This window comes from Capricornis sumatraensis, chromosome 23 (genome assembly GCF_032405125.1).
Source record: "Capricornis sumatraensis isolate serow.1 chromosome 23, serow.2, whole genome shotgun sequence".
NCBI classification, from domain to species: Eukaryota; Metazoa; Chordata; class Mammalia; order Artiodactyla; family Bovidae; genus Capricornis; species Capricornis sumatraensis.
Window position 1 is genome coordinate 9,396,716 of NC_091091.1, and position 23,416 is coordinate 9,420,131.

General features: G+C 37.9%; 1 protein-coding gene across 2 annotated transcripts in view; it reads left to right on the forward strand.

The window, feature by feature from the left end:
- Positions 1–22,047, forward strand: part of A1CF (APOBEC1 complementation factor) — a 90,920-nt gene extending 68,873 nt beyond the window's left edge. The window contains exons 7-12 of one of the 2 annotated variants that reach the window (XM_068961193.1): positions 556–653; positions 5,636–5,909; positions 7,882–8,087; positions 10,995–11,131; positions 11,846–11,997; positions 14,913–22,047. In XM_068961193.1, the coding sequence (XP_068817294.1) occupies positions 556–653; positions 5,636–5,909; positions 7,882–8,087; positions 10,995–11,131; positions 11,846–11,997; positions 14,913–15,064 (1,019 nt within the window). In that variant the 3' untranslated portion in view covers positions 15,065–22,047. The remainder of the gene's footprint in view (positions 1–555; positions 654–5,635; positions 5,910–7,881; positions 8,088–10,994; positions 11,132–11,845; positions 11,998–14,912) is intronic. The other variant, XM_068961194.1, reaches the window with a different exon arrangement.
- Positions 22,048–23,416: the final 1,369 nt, after the last annotated feature.

The following is a 23,416-nucleotide window of genomic DNA, read 5'->3' on the forward strand; positions in this document are numbered from 1 at the left end:
CGTTGAAAACAAATAAAGGTTAAATGAATTAAAAATTAAATTATTGTTAAGTCTCTTCTACCTCTAAAATTTTATTGTATCAATCAAAGGAGTCAAGACGTATTTCTGAGGAAAGAGCCATAATTACCTAAATATATAAGATGACCAATAATTGAGTTTAATGCAACAAATATTTTACCATGTATAAATTACTATCCTTTATATAATATATTGAGAAAGATACCCTTCTATCCTCAAAGATAATAATCTAGGAAGTGGAAAAACAAATCCATAAATAAATATATAAATAATAAGGCAGAACACAAGTGTTATTAAAGAATTACAAACAAAATCTTTTGTTGAATGTGCAGAATTTTAAACCTGAACACAGGAAATATTCTCAACGGGCTCTTTAAATACTGACTCTCCAAAATAAAAGATTAAAAAAGATTCTTGCAAGCTAAATGTTTCAGTACATCATGTTCAGCTATCTCAGGCTTGCTATGGAGCTACTTTCACTCTTGCAAGCTAAATGTTTCAGTGTATCATGTTCAGCTCCTTCCACTCTGCTTCCAGGTGCTGTGGAAAGGGTGAAGAAAATCCGAGACTATGCTTTTGTGCACTTCACTAACCGAGAAGATGCAGTGGAGGCTATGAAAGCTTTAAATGGGAAGGTAATGTAGGACAAAGGAAAACTATGCACAGATTCCACCGACGTTTGTTGTGGAGGTTTTATTCAGGAGAACAGACCTACAAGTCCATCCCACTCAGGCTTCCTCCATCTCTGACATGGCTGCCTTAATCCATCTAAGATGAACAAAAGGGTGATGGAAAATTCAACAGAGATGTGGCTTATACGTCCAATTCTATCTCTAATTTTGGCTGATTTGGACAAGTCACTGGCCCTCAATTTTTTTAGAAATAGAGAGTTGGAATGGAGTATCCCAAGGTGATTTTCCCAATTTCAGTTTTCTCTCATTATTTCAAAGAAATTATAACCTTTGTAGTACAGTATTTTGGAGACTGAGGATCTGACAAGATGTCAGGGTTATCATTCTGCCCTTGTAGTTTGATATTCCAAGTCTGGAAAGCTTGGAATCTCTTCACATTGCCAAGAGTAAGCTCTGGGGAAAACAACTAGTAATACTATATTCTAATTTATGATTTATATAGAGAAACCAGTATAATATTTACTTATTAATCCCATAATATTGAAAATCTTCTGTAAACCATTTATCATGCTAAGTATTGTTTGGAATACTTAAAGGATCAAACCAAAGATGCTTATCAAAGGGCTAAAAGTCAACTGAGGATTAAGACAAATACTCACACACCTTTGCAAAGGCCAGTCAGATAAATTTTGTTAAAAAAAAAAATGGGTAAGTGGTGACAATGTTCAAAGAGGAGTGGGTTATTAAGAATCAGAAAATCTTCATAGATGTGAAAAGATAATATTTAAGAGAAGCCCTGACACTTGGGAAGAATTCCAAAAGGAAAAAAAAAAAAAAACACAAAACATGGCAAAGGAGAGGTAATTTCAGACAGAGGCATAGAATTTGTAAAGAGCAAAGTATAATTGGAGAAGCGGAAAGATGGATTGCCTTGCTATGAATCGAATGAGCATAGGCCTGTTTCACCTGCCAGGCCTTGCACTGGTCAATCCTAATAGGAGACAGTCGGCAAAGGGACTAACTATAAAGATATGAGCCCGGGGCAGGAGAATTAAAAGAGACTCTGCAGGAGCCTGGGGCTCATGCAGTCCTGGAGCCAAGGAGGCAAAGAACTAGAGAAGTAACAGGAAACCTAAAGGAGAGAGGATTGTAAAGAGCAGATCTTGTTGCGAAAAGTAATGAACTTTGGCCAATGGATATATTCAGGCCAAGGTCACCTCATAGAGAGGGAGCCAAGAGAAGAAATAGCTCACACTTGCTGCTCTCTCTCCCACCAACCTCTGGCCAGGCCTCCCCATTGACTAAATTCAATCATAATCCTGGAAGGCCCAGGAGCCCTGAAGGGGAGCCATGCAGAACTCCCTGTGGGAGCTTGGAGGCTGGCAGCCAATGGCGAGTGGATCTGCAGGGCAAATAGAGGGTCTCCAGACAAGGCCTTCAGACATAGTGGGGGTTATGAGCTATTCCTGGTCTACAGAGTGTGTGCAGCCTGCTGTGCGAGCTGCAGACTACTGACTCCAAAACACAAAAAGAAAACTTGAAAGCAAAATATTAATGCACATTTAAATATATCTAGGAAGCAAAATATTATTTCTTCTTCATTGATAATTACATTTAGTGTCATAGTAATATTTCTTTGAAAAAATGTGACAGTTTCTCACTTTGAAAACATTGCTGAGGATACATGATGCTTGCAAAGAAGGGACCATCGTAAATTAAATGCTAAATAATTGCACTGGAATCATCACAGTGAAAAAGTATCCAAACTGTTTCCAGTTTTTGCAGCTGGCATATTTATGGTGGTTTAGACACTAAGTTGTGTCCGACTCTTGCTACCCCATGGACTGTAGCCCGCCAGGCTCCTCTGTCCATAGGACTTTCCAGGCAAGAATACTGGAGTGGGTTGACATTTCCTTCTCTAGGGGATCTTCTTGATCCAGGGATCAAGACTGGGTCTCCTGCACTGCAGGCAGATTCTTTACTGACTGAGCTATCAGGGAAACCCATGGCTAGATATTTTTATAACAACGTATACATGTATTATATAGTCAAATACATATTCAATCTTATTATTAAATATATATATTAAATATTATAATAATACTTAACTGTAATGTGATATGGGAAAAGCAAAAGTAAGTTTGCCTAGAACTATGAAAGTTTTTAAGTATCCATACGGATATTTATATCTAATCTATTAGACAAGCTGAGGCTCTGAAGTTTTTTCTGCAGTGAAGTAATGATCCCATTAACAATTTAGGGAAATCAACCTATTAAGAATTGAACTTTCATAGAATGGGGAGAGAGATGAATTGGAACTAGTTAAGTAACTATTAAAGTCACTCAAATGGGAGGAAATAAGGGCTTGAATGAGGGTGAGAATGGAATGAAGGAGAAAGCTCTACACAGAACTATGCAGGGTGAATTCAAAGGATCCAGGAACTGATTGGATAGAGCAGTGGGAAAGAAGGATGAGTCATTTTAGGTTTTCAATATAGAGAACGAGGATAATGATGTTAGGGAAGTCAGGCGGGGAACCTATTTGGACAGAAAGGTGATAACTGAGCTTTGCACGTGACTATTCACTTTTTCTACAAATACCTGTGAATGTCTACAATGAGAAAGAAATCTCGCTGGGCTTGGGGCTATACAGGTTAATATGATATTGTTCTAGACCTTGAAACACCTAAACAAAATAAGTAAAATACAATAGTTGGTTTCAGTTCAGTTCAGTTCAGTCACTCAGTCGTGTCCGACTCTTTGCGACCCCATGAATCGCAGCACGCCAGGCCTCCCTGTCCAACACCAACTCCCAGAGTTCACTCAGACTCGCGTCCGTCGAGTCAGTGATGTTGAGAACACTGTAAAGGAGCAGAGGCATATTTCAGTAAGAAATCTAACTTTTCAGTAAGGAATCATTTCGCTAAAAACATCTCTTGATATAGAAGTGCCTGTAAGTACAGACCTATTTAGACCTTATCTTTCTTAAGGTAGGAACAAAGACAAAGAATTACATCCAAGGTTTCTTTAATACTCTAAGTCTGTTTCTTCTAATTATATCAACATCAATATAATATGGTAGAATATGAGCTGAATTCTCTCTCTGTGTGTGTTCGACCTAAGATATTTGATACTGATTCCTGATACTAAAAAGTAGGAAAGTTATATACATGTAACTAGGAACAAGAGGCTGAGCCCAAATGATCAGGATGATCATAAAGTATGAATGTTGTCCAGCAGACATCAGTGATCCAGGAAGCACTGAATCACCCATGAAACCATCAGCTGCTGTGAAAGGGAATATTTGCAAGAACACTTAATATTTCCTTTCTTTATTAAAAAATAATATTCTTATTTGAAAGAAGCTACAAATGCCTCCTCAAAACACCTTGTCTCTTTGATAGTAAATATATCAATGTATCGAGTAATTGTTGAGAGCCATCTTTGTCTCTTATGTATGCAAACAACACATAAAAAAGCAAATCACACTTGTAGAACCACACATGGCCATTATTTTCAATATCCAGATCTGTTTGCAAAATGTAAAAAAACTTGTATCGGAAAATTCAAAAAATTTTTGAAGGCAAGTTTTAAGTGGCACCTGACTTGAGAAACACTAGTCCTGACCTGCTATTCCTGTTTGTTTAGCAGATCAAAAGTTTGCTTCTTAAGAAAATATCTCTAGAAGACAAATGCAGAACCCTCAATGATTTCACTTCCTTAAGTAGGGTCCTACTTTTAAGCCTCTCTTCTTTTCCAGTAAAAACTCAGCTATTATGTAGCTCCAAAGAGTAAGACACTTAGCTGGAAAGGCCTGACTAGGCAAGGGCACCCCACTCCAGTACTCTTGCCTGGAGAAGCCTATGGATGGAGGAGCCTGGTAGGCTGCAGTCCATGGGGTCGCTAAGAGTCAGATACAACTGGGCGACTTCATTTTCACTTTTCACTTTCACGCATTGGAGAAGGAAATGGCAACCCACTCCAGTGTTCTTGCCTGGAGAAGCCCAGGGATGGGGAAGCCTGGTGGGCTGCTGTCTATGGGGTTGCACAGAGTCGGACACGACTGAAGTGACTTAGCAGCAGCAGCAGCAGGCTGCCCATAACAAAGTGCGAACAATTGATAAGATCTTTTATTGATCTTTCATCTTCGTTGCATTGTGCTAGGTACTGGAGATTATATTCCACCCATAATTAACCTAAAATCTCTTAGAATTATGTAATTATATAAGTATGCATTTTAAAATACATCCCATAAAAATATTATATAATTCTGTCTCAGCGACTGTATTCACTTAATAGATTTATAACTAATATGTCAATAGGCAGTGGCCAATTATTGGCCTGTTGACAGATTGTATGCAATCTACCAACAAACCATTCAGGGAAAACCCAACTGGCGCACAAAACAAGAACCTAAGAAAAGATGATGCATATGTTGACTGGAAAAACTACACAACCTAAAAGTTGAGAACTGTTTCATTTTGAGGATATTCTGAGGACTTGAAGTCTGGGAGACAGCCTCTCAATAGTTATAAAGGACTACTCTGAAGAGGTAAGAGAAGAGCCAGATATATAGGGGTTTTGCGACAAAGATCAGGTAGGTAGAACAAGAGATAACTGGTAAAGAAAACCTGATATCTCAAGTTAAGGAATTTAGCACTTTTCGGTATATGGGAAGATGCAAGAGCCTGGGCTCGTTGAAATCATTCCTGTGATATGCACCTCAGCTATCTAGGGCCAGTGTCCTGTTCTTTCCCATCCTTCGAGGTCACCACTGGGGGCAGCTGTAATGTGATGGCTTGATGGTTGCAACAGCCTTTGTTTACTGACATGACAGGCAACATTTTCCATTCAAACAGATAAGTGAAATAGTAAACATAGCAGCAAATAGACTAACCCTTAGAAGGAGATGTGTTACTAGGACTCAGCCACACCTGGCTGTCTTCATATCTTCTCACATGCTTTTTCCTTACTGTCTACAACAGGTGCTGGACGGGTCGCCTATTGAAGTGACCCTAGCCAAACCAGTGGACAAGGACAGTTATGTTCGGTACACCCGAGGAACAGGCGGAAGGGGCGCCATGTTGCAGGGAGAGTACACCTACTCTTTGGGCCACGTTTACGACCCCACCACCACCTATCTTGGAGCCCCTGTCTTCTATGCCCCCCAGGCCTACACAGCGATTCCCAGCCTTCATTTCCCAGCCACAAAAGGACATCTTGGCAGCAGGGCCATTATCCGGGCCCCTTCTGTTAGAGGTAACATTAATCAGCTCTTGTCTTAGATGAAGCTCTGCGATTTCAAACTATGTGTATTGCAATAGACTTGTGTCTAAGTTATGTCTAATTGGATGAGTCTACTGGGAGAAACATAACTGGAAAATTGCTTATTGAAAATCAAATATTACATTAATATTTGTCCTTTCATAGGAATCTTTTTTCACATTACAACTGGTTATTGAAAAACTTGGTCAGAATACAGTGTAAATGAATTTAAGGTATGCATTTGATCTCTGCATAGGCCCATAAAATATACACACACTAAAATTCAAATCCACAATTACTAGTTTCTTCCTTATCATTGTACTACCATATTACAAACATATGTGACTCATTACAAAACTTTCATATGGGAGCAGTATGGTTCAGTGGAAACCAACTACCTCAAATGTCAAGACACGTGTATTGGATGGTGACTCAGTGCCATCATGTCCATATATAAATCACAAATTATCATAAATATATTCTAACAGATACATGAGATGCTCTCATCTGACCTCCCCTGAGAAATATGTACAATGCCTTCCAAAAAGCCACATTACTAGGGAAATCAACTTGTTCCTCCAGGATACGGGGAACTAAATAGTAAAAGTCCAAATAGAAAAAATAAATAAATAAACAACTCTCAATCTCATTGCCAAACAAATCTTGCCTACTGAATCCTATGAGAATTCCAAATGTTCAAGCAGTTCTATGACCTCAGTTATTTCAAAAAATGTCAAAGATAAAGAAAGCACTTTTTCAAGAAACTGTCTTGATTTTGCCTAATGGGATCCTTCAGAATGGTTCTGCTAGGAATCAATGCCAACAGAATCTCAATTCTGTCTTCCAAATATGACAACAGTCTGGGCAATTCAACGACAAACTGTATACTTAAATCTATTCTTGGGTTTGACTAGAAGCAAGGGGCATATCCAGATTACTGTGGAAACAATTATCTTACTGTGTTTTACTATTTTTCAGGAGAACTGAATTGGCCATCCTAGGGGTTCTAGCTTCAACTGCCTTGAAAGTTCCACACTCATAATACAATCACTTCACCCAAAGTTGTAATATAAAAGAAACCTTTAGGAACCTTTTCCTGAAGGAAATCCATTCAGGACAATCTATTTATATGTTTGATGACAAATTATGTCATTAAACCATTGTACATTTATCATCTAAAATCACATCATTAAACAATCCCTCCATTAAGTATAAGTTGTCAACCAGTTGTAATGTAAGAAAAAAACAAACTGTACTCCAAGGGGAAAAATACCTGTCTTATAACAAGAAAGAAATCAATGAATGATATTCATGGATGAAGGGTAATCAACTTTTTATCTCTTTACAGCACTAATAGGAAATCAAAGTAGCAATGTGGCAAAACAAAAAATCAAAAGTAATCTATTAATGAAACTCAACGGAAATTTAAGCCTCACATTAATAGAATATAAGAAAATGGTGTATTTTAAAACACATTTTCTCAACATTGGTTTTCTAACAGGTCATCAGGAATGTTAACATTAGGGAAACTAGAATTCATTTCTAATTTACTGGTCAAAGACAAAAAGGCAAGACTTAATTTAATACATGTGGTCATATTACACTGTAAAATGTGAAAATATATACCTCCCAACAGTTACTAGTCTACAAAAAAAAAAAGTCAACGCAAATTAACTGAAGAGAGAAATTGCAAAAATTTTCTCTATACCCAAGTTTTAAAGTGGCATGTGTACTTATCTATAGGTTTGATAGTATTGCTTTCTTTTATGTACAGTTTAAAAAAAAAAAAAAGATGCCTAAGGTAAATGCTGTATTATGTTGAGTTTCATTACATTAGAATCCTGGAGTTTTCTATCCATCTTCAGGGCAATAATCAATGTGACTTGGGCTAACTTTTCCATTACAGTAAGATTCAGGGTGATTTTCTGGTGGTTTGATTCAGTTTAATGCCTTCTTACATTCCTAGAAATTTACATGAATGTACCTGTAGGGGCTGCGGGAGTGAGAGGACTGGGCGGCCGTGGCTATTTGGCTTACACAGGCCTGGGCCGGGGATACCAGGTCAAAGGAGACAAGAGAGAAGACAGACTCTATGACCTTTTACCTGGGATGGAGCTCACCCCAATGAATCCTGCCACTTTAAAGCCCCAAGGAATTAAACTTGCTCCCCAGGTATGTAATGTTATTCCAGAGGCAGCTTGGATAGTTTGTGTAAGTTGGGTCAAAGACCATCATTCACCATTCATCAATGGGTTTGACTTGATCCCTACTTGGGGCTGTAGTCTTGCTTTGTTTCCGTTTGTTTTATTACCTAGATAAAGTGACCAATCAACATAACATATTGTAGGACAACAGTGGGCACTGAATACCATTGGTCTACTTCAGACTCTTTCTTTTTTGTTTTTCTTAATTATAAAATTTGACATCTTAAATAATCATCCACTGAAATGCAAAAATCCTGAGGACTACTAAGAATTATCAACCAGTACTTTAAAAGAAAACAAAATAAAGCAAGGTTGGTTAGCAAATGAAGAGCACTCACAACAGGGAATGAATAGATTCATCAGAACATCTTTTCTTGGAAACACTGTTAAAGTGAAAACACCATGCAATCTGTGGTGTATCATTACTCATATTAACTATGATACACCATCAGTCATATCAAATCAAGTCTTCTACAGTGATTATATCTGGGCAGTGGCTTGATGGTAAATTTTTTTGCGTTCATTTCACAGTTCTAAGTTTCCATATTCCTGCATGAGGGTATGATTTTTATTATTGGAAAATTTAAAGCTATGAAAGTTGTTCCAGTATGGAAACTGAATCACAGGGTTAAAAATAAAACCAGACAGGATCTGTGTTAACCCTCAGACTGCTCCCTCGGGGTGCGCATTATGTGTTGGCCTCTGCAAAGACACTTTGGCCGAATAATCAATATCGAGTTGACAGTTTACACATCCTAAAGGAATCTTTCTGACTCCCACCCCAAAGGTATAAGCCCCAAATTTATGGAAGTAGCCTTATGATTACAACTGAGTAGAAAACTTGATTTTCTAAAAGCTCATGTTGAAGGGTTTCTTTTTTTTTTTTGGTTGATTATTTTTGGTAGGATTAATAGCTTTCTTATACATATAAAGGAGCTCATCTATAGTTTCTGCAACCCTCCCCAGGTAATTTTTTTTTTTAAGGATGCCAATTAGAGTAGTAAACTGTATTAATGTGTCTGTTTAAAAGCTTTTGGGGGGCCAGTATTATGCACCAAGTATTACGCTAGGAGCTAAAGCTGGAAAAGCAAATATAACATAATTCTTGCTATCAAAAATCATATGGCAACCCAGTGAGAGGATCCTGACACATAAATAACTGCAATAAAATCCAGTTAAGTACAACGATGGAGCTTTGGTCAGAAAACACAAAAGCTAGTCATCCAATATATCTTGGGTTAAAACCTAAAATAAGCAATCTAATTAAAGTACTCGGGTATCCAGAAACATTTTAAGGAAAAAAAAAGAATCATTGTTATGTGCATGCTGCACGCCAAGTCACTTCAGTCATGTCCGACTTTTTGTGACACCATGGATGGTAGCCCTCTTGGCTCCACTGTTCAGGGGATTCTCCAGGCAAGAATACTAGAATGTGTTGCCATGCCCTCCTTCGGGGGATCTTCCTGACCCAGAAACTGAACCCATGTCTCATATGTCTTCTGCTTGGCAGGCGGGTTCTCTACCATTAGCACTACTCGGGAAGCCCCATCATTGGCACAAATTCTACGTAATAGTTCTAGGAGCTACTATAGAGTGTGTAATGACCTCTGCTTTTATATTAACCCAGGTGAGAAATTGGTCATGCTTTATAGCACCATCAGTAACCATCTCTATGAACTAATGAAAGTTTTAAAAATTCATCTCTCTGAATCTCTGCAACTATGGCTTAGAAATTAAGGGTCATGCCACCACCAACCAGCCAAATGGAGCCTTGACAGATTCTCAGAGGGTTAGGAACTCCCACAAGAAGAGCAGAGACACTAGGGCTGCCCCGCAAGTCAGGAGCTAGGGCTGAAGCCCCCTACACGCATCTGCACCACGGGCAGAAACAAGCAGGCGAGACATCTACTAGCTCAAGGTAGCTGACTATTGCCCTGGAACCTTAGAGAACACTTTGGAGGTGAAAAAAGGTGCCACAAAGCTGAGAGTGCTAAAAAGCAAAGGTTGGTAGAGGAAATAGAAACAACCTACAGGTTTAGTAAACAAGAAACTGTGCCATTGCTGCTGAACGAGCGTTTGCGCGAATGAGATAAGATCCATGGACTCAGTCTAGGGAACAGTTCTGCCCCGGGAGTTATTTTTTCAGATTTATGCCTTATGTTGCACAGTTTACTGAATCTGCTGCCCAGTGGGAGCATCAAGGCTTGTGGGCCAACCAAAAATGGTTTCAGGATGAAGAAAATATGTGCCGTTAGGAAAGATTTGGTTTGGAGTAACGACAGGAGGCAGCTTCTAAAAATCAGATCACTGTAAAAATAGCCAGAAGTGGTGTTTTGCCAAACAAAAACATGGCAACTATCAACACCCATCTATTCATGTCCATCAAGAAATATCCATCAAACCTTTTAACTCTTCTTTTGTGAAAATGTAAAGTTAAAACCCTCTAGACAAATGCCGTGAAATAGGAATGAATCCTTAGGTTATTTTCTCTAACCCACTATAAACAGAAGGATTCACAGTAATGATGAGTAAATCCAGCTACACAGTGCTGGAATAGCAATTAAAAACAAAGAATATATCAAACAAATCGTAAAAGTAAAGTATTGGTAAAAAGTTAGAGCTAATGGACTAAACTAAAAGCATATTAGAATAAATGGCGTGAAAATGATTTTTATGAATTAATAGACATAACATTTTAAATGGAGTTCAAATTGAGTTCATCTTAAATTTTATGAGTCATTAAACCATGTGGCATTTTATATCTTCTTATATTTGCTTAAACTCCGAAGATTCCATTTAAAAACCTGAAAGCTGGAGAAATAATGCAAATGTGACATTTGAAAGAAAAGTCACTCTTATTTTCCCGCTCTTGTAGATACTGGAAGAAATTTGTCAGAAAAATAACTGGGGACAACCTGTGTATCAACTTCACTCTGCCATCGGACAAGATCAAAGACAACTCTTCTTATACAAAATAACCATTCCTGCCCTGGCCAGCCAGAATCCTGCCATGTGCGTAACTTCTCATCATTTAGATCTTAGAATAAGAGTCTCTTGTAAATGTAGTGTATGTTTATCACTATCTAAAGAAGATAAATATTCAAGCTTACTACCGACCCATTTTATTCAAAGCATACGTTGAGATGTGTATTTGGGATATTTGTGCCAGCTATGAGACTAGCATCTCAAAGCCGCTAAATTTCAGAGACAATGAAGACTGGGTACTCTCATCAACCAATGGAAAACTGCAGATATGAAGTGTAATAGAAATGGAAACTATAGCCCATGTTTTTATCTGTGTACTATTTGGGTTGAACTATATGAAATTACCATTTTATACCTAATAACACCATCCTCTGCCATTTAAATCTTGGACGAAAGACATAACCTCTCTGTTAGACGTTGTTACCTTCAGAATTTTACCTTGAGCCTGCATTTCTACACATTTTAGGAACCATCATGTTTCACATATATATTAGAAAAGGTTTATAATGAGTTGCAAGTTCGTTCCAGGAGTGTCATCCCACCCATGTTCTAAATAAGTTCACAAATATTCCGAGATGCATAGATATTTAAAAGGTTTAAAAGCGAAAAGAAAGATAAGTACCCACACAAAATTCCGTTATCCGATCATCTTAAAAAGCATACAGCACCTTAGCTTTTCATCTGTCTCAGCAGCACACATTTATTAATAAAATGTGCACCCTGACTGACTCTGCTTTCCAGCCATCCTTTCACACCTCCGAAGCTAAGTGCCTATGTGGATGAAGCAAAGACATACGCGGCCGAGTACACCCTGCAGGCCCTGGGCATCCCCACTGATGGAGCCGACGCCCAGACCGCCGCTGCTGCCGCCGCTGCTGCTACTGCGTTTCCAGGTTTGGAAAAAATAGCGCCAGAAATGACACCATACAGAGAGTGTTTGGGAAACCCTCTTGGGTACCATGGACTCACAGAGTTGTCTGTGAACAACATCTACTCTAAATCTGAGTAGTGACCCATTAATGCATAGGCGAGAGAATAGAGTTGGGCGGCAGGGGTAGGGGCACCTAGTCTTAGCTCAGTTATGAGCATCTACGTGATTGAGAATGAAGCAGCCACTCTGCCTCAGGTTTTGTTTTGGTTTTTACTTTTAGTAAGAGAGTTTAGAACTGCCTATGAATAGCTGATATTTATTTGAACTCTAACTATGTGCCAGGCACTCACCTATCTCAGCAATGCTCACGGCACCACAAGAGACAGACTCTACCATCATGCCCATTGTACAGATGAACAAACCAAGTACTGGAAAGATTAAGCCATTGGTCAAGGTCAATCAGCTTTGAAGCAATCCTTGGACTCCCTCCCCAGTTCTAATCTTCAGTTCTACTCAATCCTACTATTAATTTGCTTTCTGAAAGAAACGTGTAGAGCAGTTTTTAAAAATTATTTGAAGTAAATTCTGTATGTGAGAGGGAGAGAAAAGAGAGAGACCCTTTCAATAAGGGGCTTAATCAGGCTCATTTTATCTGTTGTATAATTTAAGTCTGGGGCGTATGCTGATCACTTAAAGCAAAGCCTATCTGTAGATCAACATGCCTTCAGGGTCACATTTAAAAGACTTTCCCCCATTTATTATGTACCCACAACAAATGCTAATAATTAAAATGAATCCTCTAGAGAGGACCAGACAAGAAATGTCTTTTGGAAATTTTCCTTCAGCAGTTAGTCTGAGCAACTACACTCTTAATAATAAAAGTCTGTATCTTTCAAAGCAATCTATCATTCTGACTTGTCACTGTTGGCATACTTCCCATAAACCCAAATCAGACTAGACCTAGAAATAGGACATCCCTATCAACTGATTAACTTCTATATTGATCACATATGGGTTCGAGAACTGCTATATTCCTCACATCCATAACAAATGAGAGCCTGCTCTCATTTCCTTTTATTTCTCAAAACTTGCCAATATGTCTTCCATTCTGGCAAGTGAAGCTAAAACTAATCACACTCCACACACAAGTATGATCTCAATTCCAGCTTTGTTCTGTAGAATGTGGAGAAGATGTGTGATGCACGCCTTCAAGGTTACCAAGCCAACGGCAGCCACTGCCAAGGGCCAGGTCCCTCTTGGGTTGTGCTGGGGCCATAAGCTTTGTGCTCGCTCTCCCTACAGCAGGGTGTTGACTCATCCATCTTCTGGGGACTTGTGTCAGGCTTCTCAGTTCCCGCAGCAAGTTAAACCCCTGCCTTACAGAGAGCTGTACCCCAAAGACATCTAATTCATGTACTGTAAAAATAAATGAGCCACTGCCAGAAGAATTTTTAAGTTTGCCTTCACACTGGAAAGGATTTGCTTTTTACTCAAAAACGTTTTATCTTATCCTCACTTTTATTTGCCCCTACAAGAAATAAAAAATCATTTAGAGCAGGAGAATCATCTTGGGAATGCTGAAGAATTTGAGATGATCTTTTATAACTCACTATGAAGTCAAGCAAAGAGTAACAGCCTCCAAGGGAAGACTCTGTTTGGAACACAAATACTCTTGCACTTTAGAAATTAGCCAAATTGAAAAAGAAAACTCAAAATCCCTGAAGATAAAATCTATGCCCCATGCACGCACGCGCACACACACACACACACACACACACACACACACACACATTTTACTTACTTTAGAAATACTGTTTCCAAAGTTATGAAAGTAATTCTTAACACATTTCTTATATCCATAGAAAATGTACCAAACCCCACTCGTGCATGAGTCAGCATTACTGCCCCAAGGGCGCGAGCCAAGGAGCGGATTCAATTTTTTAAAAACTAGTCCAGCCAGCTTCCTGCCACCACTTCCTGAGAAGCCACCAGAAAGAAATCAATGTGTCTGGGGCTGGGCAGACTTCCACAACACAGAAACCAATGGGCTTTTTAAAAAATAAAAAAAAAATCAGGTCCCCATTCATTGCTTAAGCACACTTTTCCCTTTTTCTTGTTAGCTTTCACAATTTGGGGATCATCTCAGAGAGAACCAGGTTTTGATCTGAAACATTAACAGGGAAATATTGCTTGTAGATAACAGCTATTATGCTCTTTTCTTCAAAAGGGAATACTGATCAGCTAGAAAAACAGTAATATGAAAGTACATGATTATGTCCTTATTACTCAAATCCCTTGGTTCTCTGACAGGGTGAGCATCAAGGCCTCCACATACACCAAAGACAGACTGATTGGGGGGTTAGGTATTTTTGGCCCTGTCCAGTTAGGTCAAAATATGGCCACACTAGGTATTTGCTTTTATGCTGCTACATAGAAATGTGCTAAAATGTTAAATATTTATCCTACTGGTCTGCGCAGTCCTTACAATCCTGAGTACAGCAATGGTTTTTAATATTCTGTTTAGGTGAGGTGGGGGTGCAGTACTGGACCCACAGAGCCCACCCCCCATGCCTTGCCGACCCATCAATTGCCAACCCTCCTTTATAAGTTTTGAGACCCTCTGAAAAAGTTCTGAACCTCAAGCTTTTCTCAACTCAGCATCCTGTGAAGTGTTTCTTGGGACCTACCAGCAATGTTTCTAGTTTTCTAAAAGTGAAATGATTCTGACATAGGTGGTTGACCCTATTCTGAGAAACACTGTTCCCTAATGCATGAGTCCGGATATTATGTCTTCAGAGGGCACCTCTTAAAATGTACATATTAATTTGGGGCTTTAAGCAACCATGCTAAATTGTCATCTTTCAGAAAGAAGACAACAAGCCAAAAGGAAGCAAATCTAAACCCCCTTCATGCAGTTTTCTCTGCCTCCTCCTCCAGGCTACGCTGTCCCCAGTCCAACTGCGTCTGTGTCTGCAGCCCAGCTCAAGCAAGCGGTGACCCTGGGACAAGACTTAGCAGCGTATGCAGCATATGAGGTCTACCCCACTTTTGCAGTGACTGCCCGAGGGGATGGATACGGAACCTTCTGAAGACATCTTTGTCTTAAGAATAAAACACACAAACTCAGTCCAGAAGAAATAAACCGCTAACTCAGTCTCCCAATGATCACAATACTTGTCCCAAGTGATGCCTGTCCTGAGACTGTACAACTCATATTAATTGTAAAAATTATGCTAAGAGGACTTTATTCCTAACTAAATGCAATGTTAAGGAGCCATTTATCTAAACAGATAGCTAAAGAGTTATTGTCCCCAAAAGTTTTTCTTTCAGGGTTCCTGAGGGTTTGGGGAGCATGTTTACAAACCTTGACAAAGTAGAGAGAGACCTTTTAGCCAGCAAGAATTCAGGAGCGAAACAGACTTGGGCAACCAGTAACAATCAAAGGAGCCAAGTAGTTCCAGTCTTAGGCCCTGGCTTACAGCTTTAATACACAGTCACAAAAGACAGGGAAGGCAGGAGATGAGTTTCCAAGTCCATTTCCCATTGCCCACTGCATGGGGCATGTTCACAGCCTGGAGCTTGTGAGAGATTGTCCAGGGTTTAAGGGAATCAGCATCATGTCAGTCTGAAAAATTCCATCCAGTCATTTTGTTGTGGGTCAGGATCTTCTCATCCCCTGCACCCCCTGGGGACTTGGTAATTGATGTGATCTGTTATAGCTATTGTTAAAACAAATCCAGGCCCATCGTTTGTTAACTCGTTAGCCCACACCTCTTTTTCCCTAGAACTCCTACCAATCCCAAGGATCCCCAGAAGATAATTGTCGTACCAACGTGAAGTGACTTTTTCTCATTTTAAACATCCTGACTTGCTCATAGTGATGTATTTTCCTCTCAGTCTCATTTTGCTCATCTCCAATATTGTAAAAATCAAATCTACAGAATACCATTTATGATACTTTTCCCTATTCACATTGGCTGAAAAGTCACTTCAAACTAAGAGGGGAGTGAAGATTTACTCATATTTCTTTGATGTTTTTGCAGTACCTAGCCCACCATCCAGCATTCAGAGACAGTTATATCATCTTACGTTCAGCCATGGACTCTAACCCACCTGTACTAAATCTGCTGAGAAATCCACTGCCTTTTCTTCCTTTTACTTTCAGTAAGTATCAGACCCGTTTACCATGTCTGAGTCCTTTGGTCTTGAAAATTATCACAGGAGAACCTCGCGTCCATCACTGAATATTAGAAGCTGAGTCTTCAGATATTCAGCAAAGGTGCTATTTATCAAAATCTTCAGAGTTTGAGGCCTCTTCTCTAGAACATCCGAGGTGTGAGTGCTACAGAAACTGGGATGGAGATGGGAGTAGAAGGTGCGGCTTTCTTTTTGTACTTGTAAATGATGGCTTTTTGTTCAAAACAGACATAAGCAAAGTCCACACACAGAATACCTATTATGAACCACTGCAGTCTCATTAGTGGTGAAAGACATTCAGTACTCAATTTCCATTTCAAAAATCCCTTGGCCTTTGTAAAATTCTGCAAGACTAAAGGGCGAACATAAACACCAAAGTGTAGAAAAATGTGTTAACTCTTAAATGGAATTCTATGATCCAAACGATCGGTCCAGATTCCAGTCAAAATCAGGTAAATTCCAACAACAATTACGAGTCCTTGTAACCTTTCAGTTCTGTTAACTCCAGTTAGGTATCGAAGGCTTCAAGGCTACAGCTGAAACACTGAAAGGCCTCGTGCTTTCAATTTTATGTTTTACTTGTCTTATGTCCAAGGACAGTGTTTCCCAGACTTGACTGCACATTAGAAACACCTGGAGAGCTTTTCAGCCCACCAAAGCCAAGGTCACACCTCATACCAATTACATCAGAATGTCCTGGGATCGGAGCCTGACATCAGTAGTTTTTTGGGTTTTTTTTAAGATCCTTAGGTGATTCAAGTATGCAGCTAAATTTGGGAACTGCTGTATTCTTTGTATTTCCACTCTGTTTAAAAAAAATTTTTGTTTTAAATTTCACTTTTGTTAAGTAGAAAGATGCATGAAAAAAAAAAAATGTCTAATAAATGAAAACAAATAGCCAGATCTTAGTTTTAAATATATTCATCTCATGAGAAGTATAGATGTGACTGTAATTCATACTGGCTTCAAACTAACTCTTGGGCCAAACCAATTCTAAATAGAAGAAAGTGAAAAATACTTCCTTAAGCAATTCTTAGGTTTAAATTTATACTCCCCCACGGACCTGCTTTCATACTCATGGAGAATAATTACAGTGAAGGCAGGCAAATTTCTACTCAGTCCAAAGAAGCATTTCAAATTCCAAGGACGAAACTTTTCATGCTCTTTAAAATCATTGAAAATAAACAGAAAAAAAAAGTCACTCTGCATGGCTAGTATATGTACAATAGAAGGTCAGATCCAGAGTAGTTTAAAACGTAATCAAAAAGAACAATTAGTTAATATAAGAATCTCTTTATGAGAAAAAAATTATTATTCCAAATTAAATCATAATCACTTTTTTAAAGGTTAAGAGCAGAAACATAAATATACAATAATACCAAAGTGTAAAGAAAATTTCCACTGGAATATCAGCTCATTCTTGCTCAAAGGAAAACAAGCATTCATGACATTTACTTCCTGAGTGCTAGTTTTATTCAAGTGAGTAGATATAGTTTTATTTTTTTGCTAAAACTTTATTCTAGTAAAATTTAGGGAATCCCATTTAGAACATAAATCATGAAAATTTCAGTGTGTTCACCATACCATATGTTTTCATTTCCTTTGCCCAAATTAAATAATGTAGAATAAGTCCCACTGTGATGAATTTGAAACTTTAAAACTTGAGATTTAAATATAAAAGCAAATGTTGAACCACAGTTTCTTTTCACATGTTCATGTTTTTGGACTTCAGAAATTAGCACTTATCTAATACCTATCATTCTTTGTGTATTGATATTTTCCTATTTCTTAATTTATTGCTTAGTAGAAAAAAAATCTCCATAGAAAAATTTAAAATCAACGTACCAAGTGATTAAAACAAAATACCCAAGCCAATAATCTAGAAACATCTAGTAAGTTAGAATTGGGTTTCTAAATTTGGGTATTAATAGCTTAGTGAGAATTAAAATCAGTCCTACAGTTCTTAGGAGGAGATGCAATAGCAGTGAGATTAGATGTCAATTTTTTTCTCTGTAAAAATGCTCCTTTTCCTAAATTGTTGAATTTCTCTCCCACCCCATTAATATAGCTAGAACGGCCCTTAACTGCCACAAAATATAATTTTCCTAGATTGACTATCCATACCCAGCCAACCCTGCTCAAACCTAGTATCATGCCAAACCACACTGTATTCGGGTGACAGCACCCAAAATGCTGCTAGGAAGCTACCTCATGTTAAGAAAACATCAACTTCAAGAAATATCTAACAAATGAGAACATATTTCCAAACCACAGATATTTAACTTTTTAATGGTGGATGGAAATTAAATTATAGCTATGTATTGATAACAGATATGCAGGAAATTACTTTCAGTCTTACTTAAAAGTTAGAAGTTTTTTAAAAATATAAAACAAAATATTCTTCCAGTCATATAGATTAGCTTTTCAGAAATATTACCTCGATGTTAATTTTTAACTTATGTTCTTTTTCACTGCATTTTTAAATGACTATTTTATAGTTCTTTCTTGGGCAACTGGGTCACAGTTTGAATTCATGGGGATAGGGAGATTTTCCAGGGTGCCTTGGCAGAATAAGGGTCAATAAAGAAAGCTAGGGTTTTTCAGTAAATTGTCTTGTATTCAAAGCTACAAAGTTTGATAAAGTTTGTTATGATTATACAACTCCAGCCCTAGCCCAGATTTCCCAAAAGGAACTTACAGCTAAAAGGGAACAACACAAGTCCATAGTCATGTACCCCCTTCACCCTTGAACTCATATAGAAGTTTCCAGGAGGCAAAAACAAAGCTACAGTTTAAACTAGAGAATCCTTACTTTTTATATTTTGTAGATACATTTTTATATATTGTAAAGACATCTATTAAAGACAAACTAAGTTTCAAATATGACACCATAAGTGAACTTTGTGATAAACACTTTTTAAGAGAAAATATTAATAGCACAACTTAGGAATTTTAATATACTTATTGAAAGAGAAGACAATAGACATTCCTACCTGACAAGCAACAGCTGTCTACTGGTTTTGTTAATCTGTCGAATCTGATGTTGATATTTCACTTCATTCTAGCAATATCTTGAAAATACTCTCAGTTAAATGAGGACATAGTCATAAAACATGTCAAGTATTCACCAGGCTATATATTTGTATTTGCCAACATTAGAACAAAGCCAAATGTATCCTGCTATAATTAGTGAAAGTACTAGGAAAATAAGATTTTTTTTTCTGACTCCCCCCTCGTACCTATCTCTTTACTTATGGGGTAAAACATTAATTTTTTTTTTTACTCAATAAAAAAATGGGTATAGAATATTCTATTGCCCCGCAAATGCCAACATTTTAAAAGCCAGCTTTTTCTTGCAATGTTATACAGAATATAGAATGAACAGGTATAATAGGGACAGCACTGTATACCTTGAACACAGAGACTCATTGATGGAAGATAGCAGGCTTTACACATGCCCCATTGCCCTCAGTTTTGTAGGAAAGATAAAACAATACCTTATACTTTAGCTAGTAGTGAAGAGAAGTTCATAACCAATCTTGAAGTAAAAAAACAATATGAAACCAGAAGGCTGCATTCATTCAAAAATGCCTGGAATAAAATATAGAATACTTCCGTATCTACCTCTCTCTTGTGGACCTCTCTCCTATTTTGAGGGAGAAATCAAGAAAAGAAGATGCCCCCACTCTCTCTTCACATATGTTACTTTGCCTAAAGGGGAGGAGAAATAGCAAGAAATAGCTCTTTAAAGAAAGTAAGCTGCCAGCAGGAATTTCTTAGAGACGAACGAGCATCCACGCCACTCATTGTTTAATAGCATCTCTCTGGAGTGACTGTACATCCTGGTTTGCCAGGACAGTGTAGGCTTACATCTGTTGTCCCATTATAAATATTAACTATCAACAATTAAAACAATTGTCCCCCTTACTCTCAAACATGTCTCAGCTTAGACAACAAACTATACAGCGACTCCATCTTTGCAGCTCTTTTTGTTTTCTTCATGTTGTCAAGGTGGCTTTATTGTCTCCAGCGCAGATATAGCTTAAACTAAGAGACCTGACCACTTCTTGCTGACTGGGGTAGGAGCATGGTGAACATTAGAATGCATCGTCTTCTCCTCCAGCGTTACCCTCGATCCACTGTCTGTCTAGCGGAGTCTCTATGACCCCATTCTGACCCTTGCTTTCTTCCCACTGCCCCTGGGTGCTGGGTCCTGAGTTCTGCCTGTCATTCACTGAGCTCGCAGCCACTTGGCCAAAGAGTGCAGCAGAAAAGATGAAAAATAGCCCTTAGAGGCATGTGCTTGGTCTGTCAAAATCCGGAGGGCATTTGTAAGGTCTTAGAGCACTTGCTGGTTTCTTTCTTTCTTGAACCAAGTTACCTGCACCTCAAAACAGAAAGGATTTCCTATATAAAGCTTCACAGTAAGAGGCATGTAGCCTTTTCCCCTCCTTCTGTGTCTTACAGATTTGCTCAAACACCAACTCCCTTGCATTTAATTCACCATTATGGTTATTCATCAACTATTCTTCACCCCCCATCCTCATATAATCCCATATAAAGATTTTATTATTTGTAATGGAAAATAATATTAATAGATAGAAATTCCTGTTAAAAAGGAAAGTTTTTCACTCTTCCTTTATTCTCTTTACTGAGTGTTATTAATCTCTATTGCTATTAGCCCACAAAAATATTCATAGAATGTATGATCAGTCTGTTTTACTATGCACTTACTCTTATGCCAGAAACTGTGAATACAAATTTTTTAAAAAGTTTTTTCCCTCAGTGGGGTACACAGTCTAGTGATCCATTATGCAGTTTTTAAAAATTAATATAATTGCACATATTTAAGTGCATCAGCTGGTAGGTTTTGTCATTTAGTCAGAATCCCCAAAATAAATCAACTCTGCTCTAAACTTTATTTCCAGCCAAACACTAGGTTGGTACAGTAGGCCTTTTTAAAGACAAATAAGTAAAAATTAGTTTTCAAATATTTTCCCCAGGAGAAACATAACAGACTATCCAAAAATTTTAAAAGAAGAAAAAATAGTTAGAGATCCAGGGGAGCTTTAAAACATGGAGTTGACAAATTCACTTATTGACTTATGATCTTAATGAGCAGGGATCCATGCTTTTTATTTACTTGAGAACATTTTGGTTATTAGCTATTTCTATTTTCTAAGTATACCTGTGTTTATAAAATTTAACAAAGTTTAACAATCCTTGTCTATACCTTTATTTCTTTCCAGTAGATGATTTACAATGAAGTATACATAACTTTTTCCAAACATAAATTTTAAAACTTTGCATTTTCTGCAATAATTCATAAGAGAGATTTGAGCTCCTAGGCTGAAGATCAGTCTGTTTAAATCAATTTGTTATTATCAGTGGTTTAAAGATGTGATGTAATTATTGGCATTTTATCCCTATTTCTTCATGAGTTCTTTTTTTTTCTTTCTACTTTTCTGACTACAATATAGCCAGATATTATCTCTACTCTTGATAAAAAGCATGCTGTCTGCAAAATGCATCTCTAGTTTCTAGATGTTAAGCAATTTCTTGCTTCTTTTCCTTCTTGTTATTATTAACATTATTTATGTGAAGTTAGTTAGCTGAGGTACCAAAGAAAGAAACGAAAACAGTATTAAAGAGTGTGCAGAAGGCACTTATTTTTGTACTTTGCGTACAATGTTTTATAAAACTCTGTGATCTATCTAAATATACTGAGTAAAATTACAACATTCATTCATCGGGAAAGTAATCATTGGTTTGGAAGATATAATGTGCACTATAGAAGCATAAATCTCATAAGATAATCAATAATGTGATATTGTAATGATTAGTGTAATTCCAGGATGGTGAAATGATTTTAATTGAATTTTCAAGAACCATTATAAAATTTTAAAAAGTATCAACATGTGTTGCTGATTCATTTTCCTTTCCTGAAAATTAAAATTTTCCCTCTTTGAGTAAATACCTAAATATTAATGATCCATAGTTGCAATATTTCCTTTGGTGACTTCTTTGCATCCACATCTTTTATAAAAGTTTCCTCTGGTGCAACTTCTGAGAGTAAATGTAACTTTTACTGATTGAATGCATTATTTTCCAATCAATAAAGAAAACAAGAATACTCAGAAACAAAAAATAATGAGAAAACATGGCTCCAGAAAGGTAAGTGGACCCTGAAGTCAACATTTACCCTGGGGTTCCTACTGTTCCCTTAAAAGACAAGAGCAGAGAGGTCAGCACACCATCCCTGGAGACCAAATCCAGCTGCCTGTGCTTTGTTGAACCTTGAGCTATGGATGGTTGCTGTTGTTTCAACGACTTAACTATTTTTACATTTTAAAAAGTTGTTTTGAAAAAAAGAAAGGAAGAATTTTTGACAAGGACCATAGGTGGCCCACACAGACTAAAGACTTCACTATCTGGCTCTTTACAAAAAGTTTGCCAACCAGACATTTTGACAGCACCCCAAATAGCAGCTTAAATAAGATAGCAATTCACTGTCCCTCCCCTAAAGTCCCAAAAGGCAATACAATGCTGATATTGTGCTTCGCAATGTCATAAACAGGAGGTCTCTCTGCTAGCTGTTTTCCCTGCATGGTGTCAATCTCATGACCTAAAATTATGGCACTTAGGCATTCCAAATTGGAGGACAGAGGAAGGACAAAGCAGAGGAAGGGATACCTACTAGCTGTCCCACAAGGGGGTTTATTGGAAGCTGCCACACAACACTTCAGCTTCCAACCCATCAGCTGGAACTTAGGCCCACGGCCATCCCTAGCTGCAGAAAATGAGTGGGAAATGTAGTCTTCATCTGGGCAACCATCAGAAATTTTGCAGTCCATGGGGTTGCAAAGAGCTGGACATGATTTAGCGACGGAACAACAGGAAAGAACGGAAGGATGAATATCGAGGGAAAGCCTCAATACATCTGCCACAAATATATCACAGGAAAGATGTGGGAGTGAAATAAGGAAGGCACATAAGCTCATTCAACACTGGGCTTGACACAGGGGAGATGCATACAAACCTTGGCTCCTTCCCCTTCCCCAAATAAAGGAAACTGCCAGTTTACCTCAATTCTTTAGATATTGGCACCCATTCAAAGTATAGTTATGGTAGGGATGGTTCCACTGATCTCACCTCCTGGTATTTACACCATTAAATAATCTCTTCTCCTTGAGTACAACGTGGACCAAGTGGCTCACTTCTAATGAAGAGAATATAGAATATCA